At 36.7% G+C, this 22,625-nt stretch overlaps 1 protein-coding gene across 8 annotated transcripts in view; it reads right to left on the bottom strand.

Annotated features, from left to right (window-relative positions):
- Positions 1 to 203: 203 nt before the first annotated feature.
- LRRC4C (leucine rich repeat containing 4C) overlaps positions 204 to 22,625 on the bottom strand; it is a 498,621-nt gene continuing 476,199 nt past the window's right edge. For 5 of the 8 annotated variants that reach the window (XM_033061880.2, XM_033061879.2, XM_033061883.2 and 2 more), the window contains one exon: positions 204 to 5,068. In XM_033061880.2, the coding sequence (XP_032917771.1) occupies positions 3,110 to 5,026 (1,917 nt within the window). In that variant the 5' untranslated portion in view covers positions 5,027 to 5,068 and the 3' untranslated portion in view covers positions 204 to 3,109. Of the gene's footprint in view, positions 5,069 to 16,654; positions 16,708 to 22,625 lie in introns of all 8 variants that reach the window. The other 3 variants (XM_033061881.2, XM_033061882.2, XM_033061887.2) reach the window with 1 other exon arrangement.

The following is a 22,625-nucleotide window of genomic DNA, read 5'->3' as shown; positions in this document are numbered from 1 at the left end:
TTTCTCATGAGCCCGCTAGAAAGCGATAGATCATAATCAAGAACACAAATTTTTTTGCACAATTGTTTTACATCGCACACAATGTGGTCACCTGCAAGAGAAATTTCATTAGAACTTTCTGTCAGTTATGCTCTGTCATACAGGAGATAGACACTTCTTTCATAACATTGTTGTCACTGGAGCAGTAACAGAAGGCATTGGCATGTGATTTGAGCATCAAAACAAGAGAGCACAGCACTCCTTTCCCTTTATTACAGAGCTCAGTTCGTAATTTAAACTGTGATCATCTCTAACCCTGATATTTAATTCACCTGCAAAAGTACTGAGTGTTTTGTGGAAGTAGAAAGGAATTAGAAATAATACCTGTGGTTCCAAGAAGGATAGGGAACATGATGGGAAAATCATAACTAATATGACTGACACGTAACACATATATACTTACCCAACCAAACGCACCCCAATGCTTTTCCTTTATGCTATGAGCAAGCAGGATTTTTTGATTAGCCAATGAAACTGGATTAACACTCAATAAGAATGAATATACTGTTTAAAACAGTCACTGAGTATTTTGCATTACTGCAAAAAGGATCAAAGATTGTCACTGATCCAGTGCTGCACTTAACAATAACTATTCTGTTATCTTATAGGCCTCCTACCAACTTACTTTAGGGGTTAATAAAATACTACATGTTTTTAAAACCATGTAGACCATAACTGCTTTCACAAATATTGGTTAGAGTAGGCATAATTTGTTAGCATAAGCCCATTAATTATAGATTTAAATAGCCCAGATCTAGCTTTCCTGAATGGATTTTTTTTTTTCAATTTTCAGGTTAGCATTGGCCATGGAGAGACTGTTACTAGCCAGATGGGAAAAGAACACATAGGAATGTGTAACTGTAGTAGTTTTTCACATAATCTACCACAATACTTGAAAGAAATCACCAATTAAATACTCGATTGCACTCTGAAGAAACAGGCAAACCTAGGAATCACAGTTGCAATATTTTACATTCAGGTCCATCTTTGCCTGCTATTACAATTCCCTTTGAGTAGATATTATTTTTCATGTAGCACATCAAAGGATAATGTCTTGCCAAATGTTTCTTAGAGATTGTTATAGAACTTTGGGTTTCATTTGGTATTATATTTATCAGACTCCTTGCAGGGTGTGATTCATTGTCACCTATCTCCACTGTGTCCTCTTTAAATCAGGCCTTCATACTACAACATGCACTTGCAACCTTGAAAACTGTGCATCCAACAGAAGACGTTTACCTCCCCAACCTATCAGAATTCCATCTTAAACTTACAGAATAGAAGTATATTTTTCAGTGGGATCTTCATACTGCATGCTGTTCCATACTAGAAAGATCTAAACAGATTTTGCTAAGAATATAATTACCGGGCACAAGACCCCAAAAACCCTCAGTAAGGATGGCTAAGAAAGAAAACAGGTGAAAACACATTCAGAAATGACATATAAGATTCCTTTTTTCCCCTAATTTAAATAATCTTAAAATACTTCTGTTCAGCTGCCAATGCGTAAAGAAGTTCAATTTGGCAGAATTTGTGCCTGGAAGAACACAATGTCCTGAAGAGGTTTCTTATGGAAACCCTTCTTTTCAGCTTTTAGCATGCACAGTCTATACTAGTCCCGTACCAATAAGCCAAATCTGGAGAATTTTTTATAAACAGAAAGGCAAAGTATGTGCATTTCCAATTGGTAAATGAGTCTGCGTTTAAATTAATGGAAACTGGATACTCTGCAGAAAGTCTAATTGTCATGACAATTACAGTAACTTATAATATCCTCTGTTTTGTCTATGTTCTTTCTATTTTTCAAACTGAAATCATCAGATTTCTTCCTGTGATTTACTCCAGGAACAGGATTTTGATTTGATTTTGCACATAGGGATACAGTTCTTATTACAGGTATTATTATGGTTAAGCTTCTTTCATATTTGTGCCTAGAAGTCCCAGAACAACTGAACTGGAAACCACTAGTTTTGATATTAAGATGAATTTTCTTATTGAAAGTTACAAATAATAAAAAAAAAAAAAAAAACCAGAAACAAGTTTTCAGTTTTGTCTAATACATTCAGTGAAACTAAAGCTCCTTGCAAAACTTTTCTGGTATAGTGAAAAGTATCTTGTGATATAATAGAGATAATTGCAAACACCATTAGAAGGAATGATCTTACTCTTGCATTAGAAATCAAACACCCTTGTTTGCCAGTATGTTGTTTTCATAAACTAAAATGAAAACTGTGATATCCTTCAGTAATGATCCAAAATGGTTTAATTATTCTCTTTAAAGTGATTGTGTTTTGGACCATCAGAGCAGATTATTGTAAGAATTTTAACAAACTTTTGATGTTTAAAGCCACACTAAAAATGAGCTATATCCAAGTACAGAAAAAAACCAATATTTTATTTATAATCTTAGTTTAGTGTTTGAACTACAAATTCTGGTTCTATAATTGCTTAAAAGATCGTGGGTTTTATAGGCTTCCACAAGTAAATTATTTTTTGGTTTGATTTTTTTTTTTTTTTACTTTTTTCCATTTTTTTCACAGAATGGTGCTTTTGGCAAATACAGAGCAAATCATTACATGGAGAAAAAAAAATGTTTACTTGTTTTTCTCACTTGCAAAGTTACTGTTATTACTCCATTCTCTGTTGAATAATTTCAAAAAGGGTATGAGAAAACAAAAGAAAAAAGAGAAAGTGACAAAATAGACCGAATCTCACCACTAGAATTCACCATAAAAATTCCCAAAGTGTAACAGAATTCTTACAAAATTTCCTAGATCAGTTCTTTTAGGGAATCAAGATCTCCTATGAAAAATATGGCAAATGGGAGTCAGAGTAGGTTGGGCAGGAAAACAGGAACGAGGAGGGTAAATAACTGCAGCAAAAACAGGTTCTGAGGAATACACATAATTTTGTCTGCTTTAGATCACAATAGAATTTTTAATAAATAAATTTCTTTTTTCTTTGTAAAGACACTTTTGAAACAGTAGATTTAGCCCAGTCATTTGTGTCATTTGTTTTATAAACCATCTTTTGTTGTCCCCCCACCCCACCCCTTAATGTCATAAATGTTTTAGATTTGAGTCTCTTGAACATTGTCTTTCGAGTTCATTCGGATCAATAACGGTTCATGCACTGAACTGTGTATTGAATTTATTGTGTTAACTGTTGTTGTGTGGTTGAAAGGAGATTTATAAGAGTTATAGTGATTTAAGTGCTCATGCTCTATTGCTGGCATGGGCAAATGACTCTCTATGGGTGTGTCACCAGTAAGCTCATCATCCACATTAATGATCTCTACAGTCCGTGTTGGAGCATGATGGTTCTGCCGGTGATGCTGCTTCCTCATTTTGTAGAAAATTACCAGCATCACAGCAGCCATGAGAGTGATAGCCACAAAACAACCAATTATGATTTTGGTAGTCTTCATAACCTCATCTATTCCTGGGATCCCGTTGTTTGCGTCCGTCACAGGAATGGTGAACGTTTTTTCTGTTGATCTTGTGCTCTGTGGAGTGAGTGAGGTTGTCATGTTAATGATTTCCCAGTTGGTAACTGGTGTGGGCCCAACCTGCTCTGTGGTCTGTGCCTCATCCTGAGAAGGTTCCACAGTCTCTACCGTGACGGTTGAGAAGTATGTGTAACCAGGGTTATCCAGGGCGGTCACATTCAGCGTGGCAGAAGCCGTGGTATTCCCAACAGAGTTACTCACCATGCATGTGTACAAACCCGTGTCTTGCACAGTTACCTTTGTAAAATTTAACGTGCCATCACTGAGCACTGCAATCCGAACTCTGTATGCCCCATGTGTCATTACAGATCCATTTGGAGTAATCCAAGATACAGAGGTCAGGGAGGTCGATGCTCGGCATTTCATCTCTGCAGCCATGCCTTCTGTGACGTTGAGGTCTGCTGGTGGCTCCACTATGACTGGAGCATAACATGTGAAGTAATTCAGGTCCAGCTCACCAATGTACCTTCCTTTTAAACTGGGAGGCGTGTGGCAACGGGCACAGCATGCAGTATTGGAGGGTGCCTTGTCTTTAATCCACCAGCTGAGCCAAAGGATATCACAGTTGCAGTTCCAAGGATTGTGATGCAAGTGGATCCTTTCTAGGCGCAGTGGTGTGAACAGGTCATGAGGCAGTAGTGTTAGATTGTTGTGTGCCAGGTTGATCTCTACAAGTGACTGAAGGTTATCAAAAGCATTCCTTTCTATCACTTGAATCTGGGACTGTATCATCCACAATTTCTGAAGATGCATTAACCCTTGGAAAGAACCTGGCCGGATGGCAGTCAGGTGATTCCCAGAAAGATCTAACTCATCCAATTTTACAAGTGGAGTAAGGTTAGGAATCTCTCGAAGATTGCACATGGCAAGGTTCAAATACCTCAAGTTGGACAGACCTTCAAAGGCACCTTCTGAGATGTATGAAAGCCTTTTCAATTCCCCCAAATCCAACCTCCGGAGAGAAGGAATTCTGTTAAAAGCATAAGAAGGGATGCTCTCAATGGGGTTGTTTCTCAACCACAGTTCCTTCAGTTTTGACAGGTATACAAAAGCCCCATTTGGGATAGTGGTCAGACGATTGTCAAAGAGTTCCAAAGTGTTGAGATTGGCCAGACCATTGAAAGCCCCTATTTCAATTGTTCTGATGTGATTTCTGCTGAGCTGCAGGATTTCTAGGTGCCTCAGATGCTTGAAGCTATTAACCTTAATGATTTGGATCTGGTTCTCATGGAGATTGAGTAGCCGGGTGTTGGTGGAGATGCCGTCTGGCACGTCTCTAAGATTTTTCCGTACACAAATCACTTTACTGAACTGGTTGCTGCAGGAGCAGACAGAAGGGCAAGTTTGAGCCCTCACTAGACCAGCCACCACAAGAAGCTGAAGAGCCAACAGCACCACAAGCAGGGGGTCAAATAGGGCCCTGTTAAACCTAGGACCTATCATTATCTGCTGTGGATGTAAGGTCATCTTGTTCAACATTCATAATTTATTTGGTGTTGGTCCTTCTGGAGTTTGAATTGTCTGAAAGAAAGGAAGAAAGGAGGAAAACATTAAATCAATCTCAAATAATTATGTTCTCTCAACAAAGGCTTCTCAAGTCCCTTCAGTCAACTGTACCAATTTCTTGAAATTCAGTAGTGAGAACAGATATAGAATTTCTAATATTATTTTTCTGTACAGATATGTGTATCAGCTGCACCTGGCAATGAGATAAGAAACAGCATTGCATTAGTTCTCCTGCACATTCCAATGTACAATGTACGTAGGTGGATGGCAGATAAGAAGTTCAACCTCAGTGAATACCTAAAAGAAATGTAACTCAGGGGAGAGTTGAAAGAAAGGACAAGCATCTCAAAAAGGCAAAAGTTAGTAACAGGAATCTACTGAGATAGGAATTCTCAGAATATTGATGGTGCTAAACTTTTTTACACATTGCAAGACAAGACAATAGGTAATATGAAAAGCAAGTGGAGGCTCCTGTCTGGTATGCATAAAAATCTTTGTCTATACAAACATGATTCCTGAATCAGAATTTAACTAGAATTAAGTCTCTGAAACTCAGTGCCATGCAGATGACAGGGCAAGATCTTGCCTATTAGAATTAAAAGAAAAATTTTAAAGAATAAATAAGCATGCTGACCATCATCCAATTTAAGTATATGTCCTCTTCAATTCTTTTGTTTGGCACCAGCAGAGAAATGCTCATTACCAGAGGTGTACTGAACATGGACATGAGAATAGTCATTTATTTAAATGCTGAAAAATATCCCTGTAGCTGCAGGGTTGGCAGTTTCATTGGCACCTTGAAAAAACTCCCAAAAAATTCTTACTGCAAAGGGAAAAAAGACCTTTGCACTACAAATGATCATCACCATTTTAAGAACTTCAGTACTGATTCATGTGTGGTAGTTTTTATAGTCCCCAGCCTTCCGTTCATTTTCAATCTGCTGCTCAGTTCAAGATTCCTCTGTTGCTGAAATTAATGAAATTTCTTATAAATCAGCCAAAAGTGAAGTCTTAGAAATTCCAGCAAGCTTAAAGCATATTTATAAACTAGAGCACCCAGATGGATAGTACATATATATTCAGTAAAACAAAATACCATAAGACAAGTGTTTTATACTCCAGGCTCCAAATTGATTCATTTTGTGAAAAACAGAGACCTTTCTTAAATTAAAAAACCAAAAAAACCCCAAAAAAACCCCCAAACATAACAAAAAAAAAAACCCCCAAACAATAACAACAAAAAAAAAACCAACCCAGGAAAATATATTAACTTTCATCTCAAAGTAATTCTTTTAATGAAAGTCTTTCTTTTTTTCTAATTATATATTCAGACAATGTGGCTTTGAGAATTCATTTCTGCCTTTTTAAAAAACCTGTTATAAGGGTGTAAAGTTAGCAAGTGTTCTCATTTCATTTTTAATAATTTACTGCAGAGAAAGCCAATATAATGGTTAAAAAACTGTGGAGGGAACTAGAAAGTCTGGGCTGTATCGGTATGTTTGATCTCTCTCTATGTGCTATTTATAAAACATCATTCTTGTTATGAAAGATTCATGAAACTAATGTGTTTTGCAACCTTGAGCAAGTCACTCAACTTCTCTCTCTGCAGCTTACACTTCTGTCCCATGGCTCTGGAGAACCCTGTGGCTGTAGTGTTAGATGCTACTGCTCCCACCCCTCCATCCCTTCCCTCTGCCAACAACTGTACTCCTGAAATCAGCTTCATGGGTTTAGGATAATGTACTGGACTAGATGAGGGGTGGCTGCTCTACACACCTTCCTTTTCACTGCAGGCTCACAAGGTCACTTATCTCTTCAGAGGTGCTGAAAAGGATGTATGGAGAAACCCTCCAATCACTAAAATTCAAGTTCTCTCACAAAAGTCCAGTTGTAGTAAAACTATCTTCAAAAAGCAGGTGAAAAGGCCATGGTGCCCATCTTTCTTACACAGTTATGAAGAAAAACCTGCAGTTGTGGTCAAAAGAATTCTATTAGAGCCTGATATCAATTGTAGGTTCCTTAGTTAAGATCTGTGACCCATGAATTTTGCTGCTGAATAGTAATTAACCATCATCTGTGATAGTTAATGTGATTGTATTAGCATTTTTGTCACTTTTTTTTTTTTGTTCTTGCAGTAATTTGTTTTTCCTTTCTCATTTTCAAAATTCTTCTAAAACTTTTACCCTTAGGACTTGGACTGAATAATGAATTCCATCAACAAGTAATAAAACAGACGCAGAAACACAACAAACCAATTATTTTACCATTGCACTGGTGCAATGGTTTTGTCTTCAGTGAAGCTGGGATGAGAGCTCAGCCTGCTGTGTCTGCCTTCAGAGCTGCCAGTTATCCTCTTACACAAGGCTGGTGAGGCACAGGCAGCACGTGGGGCTTGCAGAGGTACAGGAATCTTCCTCTCAGACCAATTCACTGCTCAAGGTCAGCTTTGGAGGATGTCATATAGTTTCTCTACCTTTCTTTTTGTGACTGTCTGCTCTCAGTCCTGTGTCCTGGATTCCCCGAAGGACGAGGAAAACTACAGCATTTGTATAACGAAAAAGTGCAGAGAAATAAGAAAGGCCATGGGAGAGCAAGCACCCTCAACATCAAACTGTGTATGCACCAAATCCCTTCAGCTGCTCTTTTCTAGCCTTCTTAAAACTGATGATTCCAAGCCATGCTGCAAGCACTCCAAGGAACTTTCCTCCTGTTCCAATTACTTGAATCTGATGGTATCACCTAACATTTCCTTTACCTAGTTCTTCATCCAGCAAATCTTCCCTTTTCATCACTACACATATGCTCAAAAAAACCCCCAACATTTTACTTGAGCACATCATTACAACAAATAAATTATCCAGGTATGCGACTAATCAGTAAATGTGGTCTAACCCATACCAAAATGTTTTCATGTCTCAATTGCAAACAGATTTTTGAAAGAAATGCTTTTATCTTCTTAAGATAAATTCCCTATATCCTTCCTATTTTTGGTTATTGACTGAAACAATGAATCATTCACACAGAACAGGTTTTTCCTTGTACTGAAGGCCAAAATTGCCTGTGGCTTTTGCATTTACTGTTCTCCCTAGTCTTGTGCTAGGAATGTCTCAATCAAACATATGCCTCAGTACAACCATCTATCAAAGACCTCCAGGGAAATCTGACATCGTCAGATTTCTGTAAAACTCAAATCTCTGCTTCAAGCACAAGTTTGGTTACTGACTAATTGATAGCTTCTCTGAATCTATAATTTTGAAGACAGGATCACCATTTTGTGATATGTGAATACAAAGTTCTAGATATGTTTTTACCTGTATTGGTATGTTTGATCTTTCTGTGTCTAAGCCATATCTTGTCTAATATATAAGTACAGAATATCTATATTGCCATCCCTCTGCAACATTTTACAGGAGGCAGTGAAAGCAAATCTTAGCTTTTGCAGCTACCATTTGATTGAATTTTGGATTTATTTACATCACTTGACTTTTCAACCTCTTCTTTGGAAATACAGGAAGCAAAATGCAGTTTTTAGGACAAAACCAAACTAAGCGGACTTGGTGTTGCTTAAGTACAGGTGAGATGATGATCCAAAAAAGAGACCGTGACCAGCAGAAAATATACTAGGCAATACCTTGCTAGTCCTCAGTTCCAGCTAGTGAGGTTTGCATGAGGTTGACACATGGCAGTCAGATTCCTAGTGGCAGGAAGAATGTACTTAAAAGATCTTTTCTTTTATACAGAGCTTAAATATTCAGGAAGTCGTGGTGTAGGTATTTCATATCAGGGTAATTTTAAATCATAAATATCTTGGAAACATCCTAGGGAAAAAAAAAAAAGCTACTGCAAAATTATAGTGGAAAATTGATTTAAAGCCTTGAAGGGTGTTATGGAAATATTTTAATGGGTTTTACATAAAGATCCATCTGGACCTCTGTACTAGAGTAATTTGCTATTCAATAGCTATTTATGCTAGCGACACATGAAGGTTTAGCTTTACAAACCCACACATGGAATACAGACCATCAACCAGTTTCTTTAGTCTTGTTGACACCTCTTTGTCTTCTAAGTAATTTTATTTTTTCTCATTTTTCTAGTACCAAAATAGCAACTCTATGGTCAATTCAATACTACTAGTGCCCTCTGCTGTATAGACTAAAAATTTAATTTAAAATGTTAAGAATTTCCTTACTGCACAGTCGGTTTCTCCGACAGTAAAATTATCAAATGTGTTTTGGAAACATGACCTTAAGTCTGTCTGTGGTACTGCTTTAATTACTACAGCATACATCATCTGTTTTTTTAGCACAGAATAGTATATTCTCTTAATGGCCATAGAGACATTCCCAGACATATATATGGAGAGCTGTTCATTTGGTTTTCTATTTGCACAGAAATAAAAAATTGTCTTTTTGAAATTGACATTTGATATGCATGTTCTCCTGTCTATAGCCTATGTGACTCTTTGTTACTCTTGATGTACTACACATTTTCCTCTGAGCTAAAAGCAGTGCCCTCTTAAGATCCAGTGCAGAAGATGAAGCAAGGAATGACAGAGCTAATCTACCTCTGCAGCTATGCACAGTGAGCTTTCCTTAGGGACAGCTTGAAGGACGTCGCAGTTGCTGTAGTGAAATCTAACTTTGCCAAACCTGTATGCAGAGATGCCTTCCTTATGGGCATTGTAATAAACCTCCTTTGTTTGGTTGGGTTTTTTTTTTTCCTTTTTTTTTTTTTAGGTAATTAGACCTTGGCCCTGATGTGCTTTGTTCTCCCTTTGCTATCCTACCAGGAGAAAGTGATTATGCTCCCTCTGATTGCTGAAGGATGTTCCTGTGATGGAGGGTTTTGATAACAAAAAAGAACTTCCACACCATTTCCAAAGATCTGCCTAATGAGGTATGGCAGGTGGCAAAGATATTTCCCCAAGCTCCAGTGACCCTTAGCTGGATCACTGGCAGTATAGTTGCTGTTGGCAACTAATACTTTCCGTTCTGTCTTGTCTGTGGGTCTATGAATAACTGCCTCAGCAGCAGAGCTGTGCAGTGCAAAGGCCATGGCTTTATCCCAATATATGGTTTAAGATACAGTATGAGCTAGCACACTTTGGTTCATGCTGTACAGCAGCCATGAAAAGAAATTGAGATGTGATGTTATATGCACTGCATTGAAAACTTAGACAGAATTTATCAAGTATCAGGTGTTTAAACTATCACAGTAAAATTACATCATCACAAATACATCACAGTCAAGTCTCAGCTGAAGAATTGTTAAATCCCAAAAACTCTCTCTCAGCCATGTCCCAGAAAATTTCAGGATGAGAAGCATTCAAATAACTTTTTCAATTTTTCTCAAGTTGAAAAATATGTGGATGCATTCAGAAAATGTATCTGTGTTTCACTCTATATAGCACAGTTATGTATGCTGTACCTCATGCCCTTTTAAAGAGGTTTTCTGAGAGAAAAACCCTTTGCAATGATATCTGCATTTTTTCAGAAAACAAGCCTCTCTGCAGTTGCAAATTAAACAGCAGATTTCCAAACATGTGAAGAGGAGCTAGGTGCGTCAAGCAGCTAATAATGCTGGGAAGTCTCTTCCAGTAGCATCAGCACCAGAGAATTGAAAATAGTTTCTGTATGGAACAGAGCTTGGAGTACAGCAACAAAAATAGGTCCAAATCCCAGGATGACCTTATGCAGAAGTAACTCTTTTGACTCTCTTCAGGAACTCTGAATGCTCCAAGGGCCTGAGACTGATCCCCTTTCAGCAGCAATGCCAGCAGAAGCAGCCAAGGGAATTCCAGTGTAGAGACATGCACACAATATGCTTTAGCTCCAAAAGTACTGAAACACATGAGGGTTAACCTTCATCCCAGAACAGAGACTGAACTGTGGGCAGGGAGTTCCACCAGGGTCAGAAATCCTCTACCAACATCTGCTCTGCAAATGCTCCAGCAGCCTCACATGTGTGTCCCCATATGGCTGTGTAGGGTTGGGCTGATGGAACCACACTGCCAGGGATTCACTCACCATACCCTCCTGCCCACATCACCTCCCCCTTTTCTCTCTGGAAATACCTTTCCACCTGGCTGAACCCTCAAGGACTTGAGCTCTCAGTTCAAGAGCAGTGCAAACAGTTTGCATGCTATTCCCTGCCCCTACGCAGTACAATGATATCATTCTGTTTTTCCATCGGATGCTTTTGTCACTAACACAGAAAAACATGCTATGCTCTTAACAGAGAACTACAATGCATCATGGTGCAAAATCAGTAAAATGGTTTACAATAGATCTCATATCTTCCTCTTCCTAATCTTATTTTTTATTTCTTCATGGATTGACTCCTGTCAAAGGTGTTTGGCTTTTTTAAAAGAGACTGATTTACAATAAAACCTCATGTCTGTGGCTACAGAACTGGGTAACTTTATCTATATTCTTAAAAATCAGTTTTCTCTTTTCACTGCTCTAGGACTTAAAAAGTCTCAACAACAGTTAAGGGAACCATTGCAATAATGTCTAAAAACCTGGGAGGTTTCAAAGCCGAGCAGTTTTTATCTATTTGGTTTTTATTTTATTTTTAGTTAAATACAGCAGAGGCCAAAGTGGACTAGATAGACAGCCCTGCAATGCAAACTGATTACTCATGAGACCAGACAAATCAAAACATTCACAATGCAAATTATTCTCCTCCTTTCATGTCTCACTGTTTTGCTCTGGGACACAGTTCTGTGGCCCCTTGAAGCATTTAAGTGTAGGAAACAGAGTGGATATTGCTGTACCACAGATACTTCCCAGTTCTCTCCTGCAAACCTTTTAAGACTCAGCTGAATCACTAAGACACTGATCTGAAAGACCTAAATGTGATTGGACACATTCAATCCTCCTGAATCACCATTGATTTCAGGGGAGTTCAATCAAGGGTGAGTTTGACCCAGTGTGCCTTTTACTTCTTGTCTTTCATTTTGTTATACAGGAAACAGCTTTATTTCACCTACCTTATTTTCCAGCATGATTTCATGTTTCCTCTCTAATTTCTTCCTAAGGTTTAAAATTTTCTCTTTAACATCAGGTAAAAGAAATGAACATGAAATAAAAATTTTAAAAATGAGAATTCGAGTGCACATGGGTCCAAGCAAAAATACTTGTATTTTAGCTAGAAATTAAGGTATTTCACAGTGTTTGAATCTCAATCAGTCTGGTATTTCTTTTTTATTTATATTATAAATATAATTTTACTCTTAATCATCATTCACAGTTTGTATCCTCAATAAAACTAATTTCACAGGAAAATCATAGAAAAAATCAGATGATATTCAATGAATCATTCTTTAGGACAAACTTAGATTTCTTAGAGGAATTTTATGACTTCTTTGTTGTCCTCTCCCTGGATGTCACTCCAGGGAGTCACTCCAAGGGTGATGAGGACAAAACAATCCTAACTTCTGTGTTCAGACTATTCACAGTGGTATGAATAGGAGCAATCTATGAACTATTCACAATGAACCAAAATTCTTTCATAAAAGCCACCACAATATAGCTTAGTTCTAGTGCACCCAGAAACATTCTTGAATTTTAATTGGAATTAACTTTTAAGTGGGTTAATTCTATTTCATTAAATCTTAGTGTGGACATTCTTATTTAGAATTTAATTTAAGCTAAATTAAATCAAGGCCACTGTAACTTCAATTAAGAGTGTCCATAAAAGGATGCAATGTTGTTTAGTTAGTCCCTTTTCAAAGTTAATTTGGATTCATTTTCTTGAGACCCCATATAAACAATAGGAACTTTTGTTTTGTATTGACTTGAGCTTGATTCAAACCAATTACACAAAGGTAAAAAGGTTTCCTACCTCATCACTGATCCCTCTGGGTTACTGAAGCTCCATTTTGCTTCACTAATTCAGTTGATAAAATACATTTTCTCTGTCATTTTGTTGTTTGTTTCATCTCATATCTCTTTCTGGACAGATATTTATGTAGGAGAAAACAGCAATGGAACAATAGAAATTTTACAATAGCCTGATAATAAAATTCTCTTAGTTACAGAGGTCTGTCATGGCACTTCATGTGCCAACCATGATATAAGGGGAAGTCTTACAAGCACCTTCTAGATTTCCCTCTCTTGCTCTCTCAGTGAGCAATTATTAAACTACACTGTTTCTATAACTATGCTTTCTTAATTATTTTTTCATTTATTATTAAACTAAAATCACAGATCCATGTTAGGAAGGCATCTGAGAACCACAAGGAAATTAGCACAAAAACAACCCTTAATAAAAAAATTGTATGCTGTTCTAAAGCACTTGTCTAAAACCATGCAGGCTTTAGTCCTGTCATACTGGGGTAATTTTTAAAAATGCTATAGTATTTTTTGGTTTTAGCAGTGATTTAACAACATCTAATTAAACATAGTACACTGATACTTTATTTTATACAAACTAGTTTTGGTCCAGTAGAATATTATAAATTTTTATACACAGAAACATTAAATTGTAAATTAACATTCTTTTAAAAAAGGAACTAGAACATTTCAAACTGGTAGGTAAAAAATCTGCACTTTAAGTATATGTAATATGAAAGTTTGTGCCTTTTCAAAAATGGAAAGGCAAAAATGTGCAAGGCTCACGTAATCCAAGGTATTACACCTGACTGCTTCCAGAATTTTCTCACTACTCACAAATGATAAAAGCAGATGTGGGAAATGTCAGGTCAGAACAACTTAAGAATGAATATACGAACGTAGCCAGTATGATGAAGATAAACAAACAAGCAAACAAACAAAAAACAATTGGAGTATATATCTGCACTTCAGAAAGTTTCATCCTAACCTTAGAAAATTGTAATCTAGTTTTTAAAGTCATTATATTACAATATTTGCACTTGCCTACTGAAAATGCTAGTGCTGAATATTCCTGTCACTCAAACACATCATCCTCTGAGCCTTGCTGAGCTCACCAGATAACACAGACAGGAAGACAAAAATATTTTAATTTGATGAACATGTAATGCAGAAGAAGTTTTCTATACTTCCCTACAGTTTGGCAACACAGATACTCTGGTAAAATCTGAACTAATTTTAAAAGTTTGAAAATTAGTTTGATATCAGCAAATCAGAATTGTGCATTTCAGTGTCGTGAAAAGATGGAGTTTGTGCTGTAACAACTGCAGTTTTTCCAAATGCACTTTGCATTATGTAAAACAGAGGGAACTGAGGGATGAAAGGAAATGATATAAAAGCAGCCATGGAAAACCTGCATCAAGTTTTTTTTGGAGTATGATTTAAAATGGATATCTGCCTAAATACTTCTATGTCATGATGATGTGTCAAGAACGGTGTTTTCCTGTTTTCCTTTTTTAAGTGCTGAATTATTTGATGCTGAGTTGAAGAAGCACTTAGTGGGTATTTCATAACCCTGATAACTTTAGGTGATATTGTTAGTATGTATTACTTCAAAATACCTTCCGGGAAAAACAATACCCAGCTAACAACACACTAAAGCACCAGAGTCCATTTTGCATCATTGCATTTGTAGTGGCTAACTGAGTCCAAATTACTCTCTCATTCTGTTAATAAACAAAGCAACAAAGAGAAAAAGAGACGTGAGTTAAAAAGTTAAGGCTGCAAATAGCCTCGAGTCTGGCAAACGATGGTTAAACTTCTTGTCCTTGTAACTATGGAAACCCCTTAAGGTAAGAGTGGAACACAGGCACTTTGTGGTCTGCAATTTACAAGCTGTTTATTTAATTATGAAGGAATATGAAACTGTTAGGGGCAATGCAATTATCCTACTGTGATAGTGTTTTGAGAGAAAAAATAGGTACAGAGAAATATAAGAAGTTAATTTTTTGGAAAATTACTTGTTTCAGGACTTCTATGAAACTGCAGCACATTGTTTTTTATTGAAATTTGTGATTTTTTTTCCCCCCCCAAAGACAGTGAGGAGCCAAAATTAGTAATACGACATTTTGCCATAATATCCCTCAGTAGATTCATGGCAATTATGTCCATTCTATGCTTCATGAACAAAACCAATGTCAGGGTGTATTTCAATTAAACCCTAGGTGTTACCAAAGTGCAGTGCAGCCAGAATAGCAAGCACATTATTACCAGCTCTATCACTGCTGGGCAATGAACAGGTCACAGGTGCTCTTGCGCACAGCATTTGTGCACCTTTAAATATTACAAGTGGGAGAATGTTTAAATTCAATTTAGGAGGCAGCTAGTGAAATAAAATTAAGAGTGAAACTATGTGGTGACTCAGGGGGACTATAACAACTACTTACAAATATTTTCCTGGATCTGAACAACAAACTTTGACCTAGGAGTTCTGTTACTGGGAATTGCACGCATGTAGTGACCCCAGGGCCCTTTGCACACAATGGGAGTTCTTGGTGTCAATGCATCATTCATTGGATTGCTGTAATTAGATGTCAAACATAAACACACCCTCACAAGGCCTCTAGAAAAAAGACAGGTAATATTATTCTCGTTTACAGCTGAAGAAACGGAGGCAATAATAGATTAAATAATTTGCCAAAATATAGCATGTGTACATAAGACACTTAGCAAACATAAGCTTCACACTCCACACAGGTCAGATGCAATACATGTATTATCAAGTATCTGCTGCAAGTTGTTGACACTATGGATGGCAAATCTGAATAAATACTTTGGGAGTTTGAAACTGAAATTTATAATGCTGTTCCTACTTGAAACTCATTCTACCCAGAGAACAAAGCACAGACATCAGTCTGGATCACTTGAGACACAGTCCAATCCTTCCAACAATGATAACTATGAAATAACTACAGTGATAAAAGCTGAAAGAAAATTCCTTCCATAGGATTGTATAACTGGGAAAATGTGACATTCATTATAATTTGGGGCATCCAACTAAGAAGATGTAAAGCCCTTGAAAAAGAACAACAGTGCACCTTCAGGGACCTAGTCTCAGTAGCTGAAGAAGGAAAAGGAAGATTAACTGAATTTAACTCCATTCAGCACTACTCTCCATGCCCAGCTATCCAGTCAGGTTTTTACCCAATGAAGTGTTCACCTGTCCACACCACGGGAAGCCAGATTCTCCAGGAAAATGCTGCAGGAGACAGTGGCATACGCTTTACTAAATTCCAGGGGGACAACATCCACAGTCCTCCCCACACCCACTAGGCAGGTCACCTTGTCACAGAAGGAGATCAGGTTAGTGAAGCAAGACCTGCCTTTCCTAATCCCATCTTGGCTAGGCCTGATCCCCTGGTTGTCCTGTACGTGCTGTGCGATGGCAGTCAAGGTGATCTGCTCCGCGACCTTCGCTGGCATGAGGTCAGGCTGATATAAACTCTACAAATCTCATTTTCATTAGCTATATTCTATCAAGTCTTCTCTAACAGCATATATTTCTGACTGGTAAAGGAGTGATGTTGTTTCATGTATTACAGTACTGTTGAAAGATAATGTTTCAAAAATAGTTTCACTCTAAAGCAACTAATTACTAAAGTTTTAATTTCTAGATTCCAGTAATTAGTTCATTAACTCCCAAATATCATTGTATTAAGCATAATCGTAGGGTCACCCATGCATATATAAGATGACATTTGGATTTTACCTTAACTGGGAGTAAGCATCCTTCCCCTTTATCTAGCTTAGCTTAGTCAGGCACTGGAAACAAAAAAAAAGAGACAGAACTAGGTCCAGTTTTATAACTGTGTCAACCACTTTAATATAGCAAAATAAAATAATTATGTATTTTTATTTTACCCAGTTTTAATTTTATTCAAATGTTAAATTAATTCTGGAGCAACCTGATATTGGAGCATATTCATGCTTAAATATAACATAAGCAAAATCCCATATCATCTATCCCAAAGTGTTTCCTTGAGGTATCTAAGACACAGTGCTATATTGATATGATATACATTTTTTCAGAATATATCATCTGATTCAATAATTGATAATACAGACCTGCCTAGTAAGTTATGATTAACAAAGAGAGTTTTGAGTGCAGCTTGGTGAAAATCCAAGGCTTTAAAGGAATTTGTGAGAAAATATGGCAAATTATATGAGTTATTCTCTTTCTGTCCAGACAACCTGTAAATCCAAAAATCATAAATTATAAAGATAGAATAGATGTTATCTCTCTGGAACTTTATACTACATGAAGTTTTATAGAGAAAAATAATAGATTACTTTTCATGTAGACAAGGTTTTAAAATTGATGAACACACCTTTATTTAATGGAATATCTTCTCTATGTAGTCTCCTTATAACCTACTTATCAAAATCACTGGCAAAATTTAAAATATTATTGCACCAATATGAAATTCATATCAGATCCAGGAAAGGTAGCTTATAATACTTTAGCAGATGAAAATTTTCACTATGGTGCTGTATATCTGTTTCAAATTACCAACAGGCTGTAATGCCCAGTATCTGCAGTGCTGCCTGCTTGTTCAGCTGTTCAGACCCTCAAATGCTGATACAGTATTCTATGTCCATGAGTTCACCACACACTTGCATTTTAAACTAGTTCCATGAGAGGATATCATAGGTAAAAATTTACTCCTACAGAAACCAAAGGGAGTTTTGCATTTGGTTTCAGCAGAGTCAGGACTCCATGTCATATATCAATCAGAATTTGCTATATAGTGCCAATTGCAGATTATTGCTGATGCAAGCACTAGGGCTTTGATGATATTATTTTAGGATAGTTTTCAAGGAGATGGAAATGTAATTTTCCTTTAATTAAAACTGTCACAGAACATAAAAGGAAAAAAATAGTAACTGAGACAGTTAAAAAAGACTTCCTATATATTAAAGTCAGCTATAAAAAACCCCAGTAATATAATATTTTAAAATATCAATATATTAATGCAGCTGATTTAAAGCATCTGTCATACCTTATGGTAACAAATAGCTCCCAGAGAAGCAGAACTTTACTGATAAAGACCCAAGTACTCAATTTAGGATATTTCATTCTGTATATTGAAAGACACAGAGTTACTATACGCAACATATGATCTGGTCAGTAGCTAAAAGATAATAATAAAATCCAGCATAACCAGTGAAACTTTCATTCAAACTCATACATTTCTACATACATAGCTATACCTAATATACCTAAAGATACCTCAACGCTATTTAACAAAAAGACATTTATTTTCTATCAAGAAAATACTTTTTAATTTTTTTTAATTCTAACTGTTGCTGTAGCCTGAGCACATCAAAAATACTACTGAAGGAGAAAAGTGCTAAAGTGTCTATCCTCTTTTGCTCAGAATTATTTTCTGGATTCTGGTGTGTACTTCCTACTCCAGAAAGATGCATGAGGGCAAGGACATGAAATATTTCCAGGGTGCTGTTAGGAAGTGCCCATGTAAGCACTTATAGTAGACATGGATAATGCAATACTGAAGTATCTGAAGACTTTTGGCATCATCAGGCACTCCCTCACCAGAGTATTTCACACCAGCTCCATGTGGTTGGGAGCTACTAAAAGCAATGATAAATATAAGTGCTAATTTGCATTTAGATGTCGATACACAGCATGTGTATCCCCAACTCTGCGATGCCTGGCAGACCCGCATCACATAGTGGGCTTTTTAGACTGGAAGATTACACAATTAACTGTAGAGTGGATTTTGCTATCTGCCTATAGGCAAATACAGTTCTTTGCTTATTTCTAGATGTATCCACTTGTGTAACAATGCCTAATGGCAGCTATTACCAAGTAATTGTCTGCCATTGTCTGCTTTTGATCTGCAAAAATGGCTCTAAACTTTGGGTTCAAGTATCTTCAGAAAAGTACCTTAATTTCTTTATTCATATTGCTGTTCATATGTTCAGTACTTAAGAAAGCTCAGAAAATGACAAAATGTAATCACAGCAACTAGAACCAGCAAAGACTTCAGAGAGTTCTGTCTCTCATTCTTCACATAGAAGCAAAGAGATTTCCTTTACTAGACCTGATTTCTGAACTGGGATCTAAATCTTAGAAGGATTTCATGGAAGACAGGACAGCTGCTGTGTTTCAGAGATAAGGAACATGCACAGATTTAAGAATTTCCTTGAACACTGCAGCCATAGATCTAAATCTAAGCTATGACTGGCTAGGAGGGGATGATGGAAAAAAATATATATAGGGAAAATAAAGTGATATACATAACATTTTCCTGCGGCTGCTCTTGATCACTTTTTTTCCTTTCCAGTAGAATGAAGGCAACATTTTTCTCTGTAATTCTAGGAAATTGTCTGAACTTAGTCCAGTTTCCCAGATGGGATAAACTGCAGTTGTTTCATTCAAGTCAATGAAACTAGATGATTTTTATTCCAGTTGAAGTTTGTGATCCTTGGTACCCTCTAAACTAGACTTATCCATTCTTGAAAAATAAGCTATCTTGGGAGACCTTAGAGCAGCCTTCCAATACCTAAATAGGGCATACAAGAAACCTGGAAAGGGGCTTCTTATAAGGGCATGCAGTAATATAATGTGATAAAATTGCTTTAAAATGAAAGAAAGCAGATGTAGATCAGACACTTGGAAGAAATTCTTTACTGAGGCACTAGAACAGGTTGCTCAGAGAAGCTGTGGATGCCCGATCCCTGGAGTTGTTCAAGTTCAGACTGGATGGGGTTTTGAGTAACCCGGTCTAGTAGATGTCACTGCCCATGGCAGAGGGGGTTGGACTGGATGATCTTTAAAGACCCATCCAACCCAAGTCATTCTATAATTTCCTGGGTTTATAAATATCAAGAACTTCAGCCAGCCAACAGCTATGAAAATGGAGTTTTTATAAAATAGGTTTTGAACGGTAAAGACAAAGCTAACAGTTTTATTAACTATGAAATAAAGAATTCTGATTGCTGAATGCTGATAGAACAGTAATCCTACCTTAAGAGAGGACCTAGTTTTAGTTCTCTAGAAATAAACTTTCCTTTTTCTGAATAAGTGTTATTTCCTTTCTTTTTCTCTTTTTCCTTCCTCAATGTGATAAATTATAGGGTTGTAATGGAAATTATGACATAAAAACAGTAGACATAATCCACATCAAGAAAAGAGAGGTTCGTATCTCCTCCTTTACAATGTTGCCTGGTGTACATAGAATTTAAGAGGTTTTACGTTGATTAATAGATGGTATAGCTTAGAATTATATATTGATTTTTCTCCAGGTGTTTCCCTGTGAGTTTTAAATTCTTCACTGAAAAACAACATTCATCTATCTATCTATCTATCTATCTATCTATCTATCTATCTATCTATCTATCTATCTATCTATCTATCTCTCTATCTTTGTTACCTTATTTCCCACTGAAACCTAAGTAGTTCTGGAGAGACTCATAGCAGGTTTTTTAATAGTTTACCATGTTATATCAGGAAGCACTGAAGGCTGCTGTCTTCAACTGAAATCAAAGGCAAAATTTAGAAGTGTGGACTATATATCTATGCTCAAATTTGACATAAAGCAATTAGGGTAAACTTCCCTAGTGTTTTGTAAAATACATATTTGGAAAAGGATTTAACTCCAAGAGGAGTGGATTTCTAATTCACCTCTATCATATTAAAGAACAGTTACTTCTGTCAGAACAGCACTAGAGCACTGCTGTAGAATTAGACTGGGAGAAGAGTCTGCTTTTATGAATTTGACAAAATAGTTTCTCGCAACTTTCCATTTTGTTCAGCAGATGCAAAAGATCCTTTTTAGGAGAGACACTAGGCTAGGTACCCTAGGGGTACCTAGACTGGTACCCTACATTCTTTAGTAGACAGTAAGCTAAGAACACTGATAATCTTTCTATCAGTATTTGCAAAAACTTGTGCCAGACAGTGTCTTTTCCCTGGCATTTGTCTTGAGTGAGACAGGGTGTGAGAGATTACTTGGGAAACAGCCATGAATTATCTTACATCTTCCTCAGAGAGCAACCATCACTTGGTGGGATCTATTAACATTCAGTACCTGCTGTCCAGACTGCCTTGAGCAACATTTCTTACTTAAAACAGGACACAAATTAACATTCGTGGCAAATACCAGGATTTAAAGTCCACTCTATAGGTAACCACAAGAAGGGAGCAAAGCTATATTAAAATCTTTTCATAATACTTTACAGCTGTTTAAATAGGGAACATTTTCTGCAGCTCCACAAAGCAGCACAGCAAGACTTCACTATACCGAAGTCAGCAAAATAACTTAATAGTTTCTCCTTAATGTATAAAAGTAGCATAGTAAGGTCCCTTTCAATTTAATTAAGGGTCTTCTAAGAACTGACAAAATTCATTTCTCCTTCATAAAGAATACTAAATTCTTCTTTTAAAATTTAATTTGCCTGCAGTCTGGTGTCCAAGTTGTCAGCAATTTCTTTTTTTCCTTAAGTGTAGTACAAATTGCTAAGTAAGTTCAAAATTATACAGCAGAAAAAGTAAAGATGTTTTTTCTTTTAATGATTTGGGGTGCTTTTCTTCTCACCAGGATCCCTCACATTTATACTAAATACAGCTTCATTTCTCAAAATGAAATTTAACAAGCCATACTTAAGATTGAGAAATGCACGTACTAGACCATATTCAATTGCTCTTTGATGTTATTCTTTATCTGCCAATTTTTACTAAAAGGCAAAGTAAGAACATGCTAGGAAATGAGAGGAATAATTTTATTAGTCATTGCTGAACAATACAAGGAGACAATGCAAAAACAGCCAACAGTATACCTGGAAGTTGGTACAAAGCTACTGCTGTCCTCATGAAATTCTGATTTTCAGACTGTTGAATCAAGGATTTTGAACTGGGCTTTGCTTCACCTTCCTTGCAGACTGCAAGGAATAATGACCAATTCCATTTTCAATCCAATGATCCTTGGCCATGCCACTCTGCCCATTATATAGTGGCACAATCATCAAAAGCATGAATGAAATTCAAAGATCCATACTTCCTACTACAACTAAAATGACCTGACTTTTCATGCTCCTGAAAAAAAGGAGCTCCTTTATGCTCCTTTTTTCTGAACACATGCTGAATTTTGCTATTTTTGGAATGTTCTCTCAATGGGAAGTTTCAATATCAATTCAGTGCATAGCAATCACTTCATTCAACACCAAATTAGTTATGGATGCTGAGCCAGTGCTCTATGTCGTGAAGAATGCCTGTAGAAAGTCCTGACTGTGCTATAATAGTGGTTACTGTCAAAAATAAAATTCACAGGCCAGAACCACAGCTTGTATAAATCAGTGCAGCTTCACTGGCACAGGCTCTGTCTCACTGCATCGATTTAAATAGTTTCTCAAACTCCTGATCCAACATTTTTATCCAAGTGCTGGTTCAGGTAACTGCGGGCCAAAGTCCATTCACTTAAGAAAAGCAACAACAACAACAGAGGATACCATCTCTCTTTGTTCACTGTTAATGAGGAAGAATGAAGATTAGTTTTTTTAATATTTGTCTAGTAATTAGTTCATTATATTCTTATAGAAATTATATTTAATGCAGTATTTCTCAAAAATTTCTCAATCAACAGCAGGGTCATACAACAATTTGTGTCTCTGTCCTTTACAATGACAATTGGATTTCTGTCACAAGGAATAAACAAGGG

The sequence above is a fragment of the Catharus ustulatus genome, chromosome 6 (assembly GCF_009819885.2).
Source record: "Catharus ustulatus isolate bCatUst1 chromosome 6, bCatUst1.pri.v2, whole genome shotgun sequence".
Taxonomy (NCBI): Eukaryota; Metazoa; Chordata; class Aves; order Passeriformes; family Turdidae; genus Catharus; species Catharus ustulatus.
This window is presented reverse-complemented; position numbering and strand designations above follow the sequence as displayed.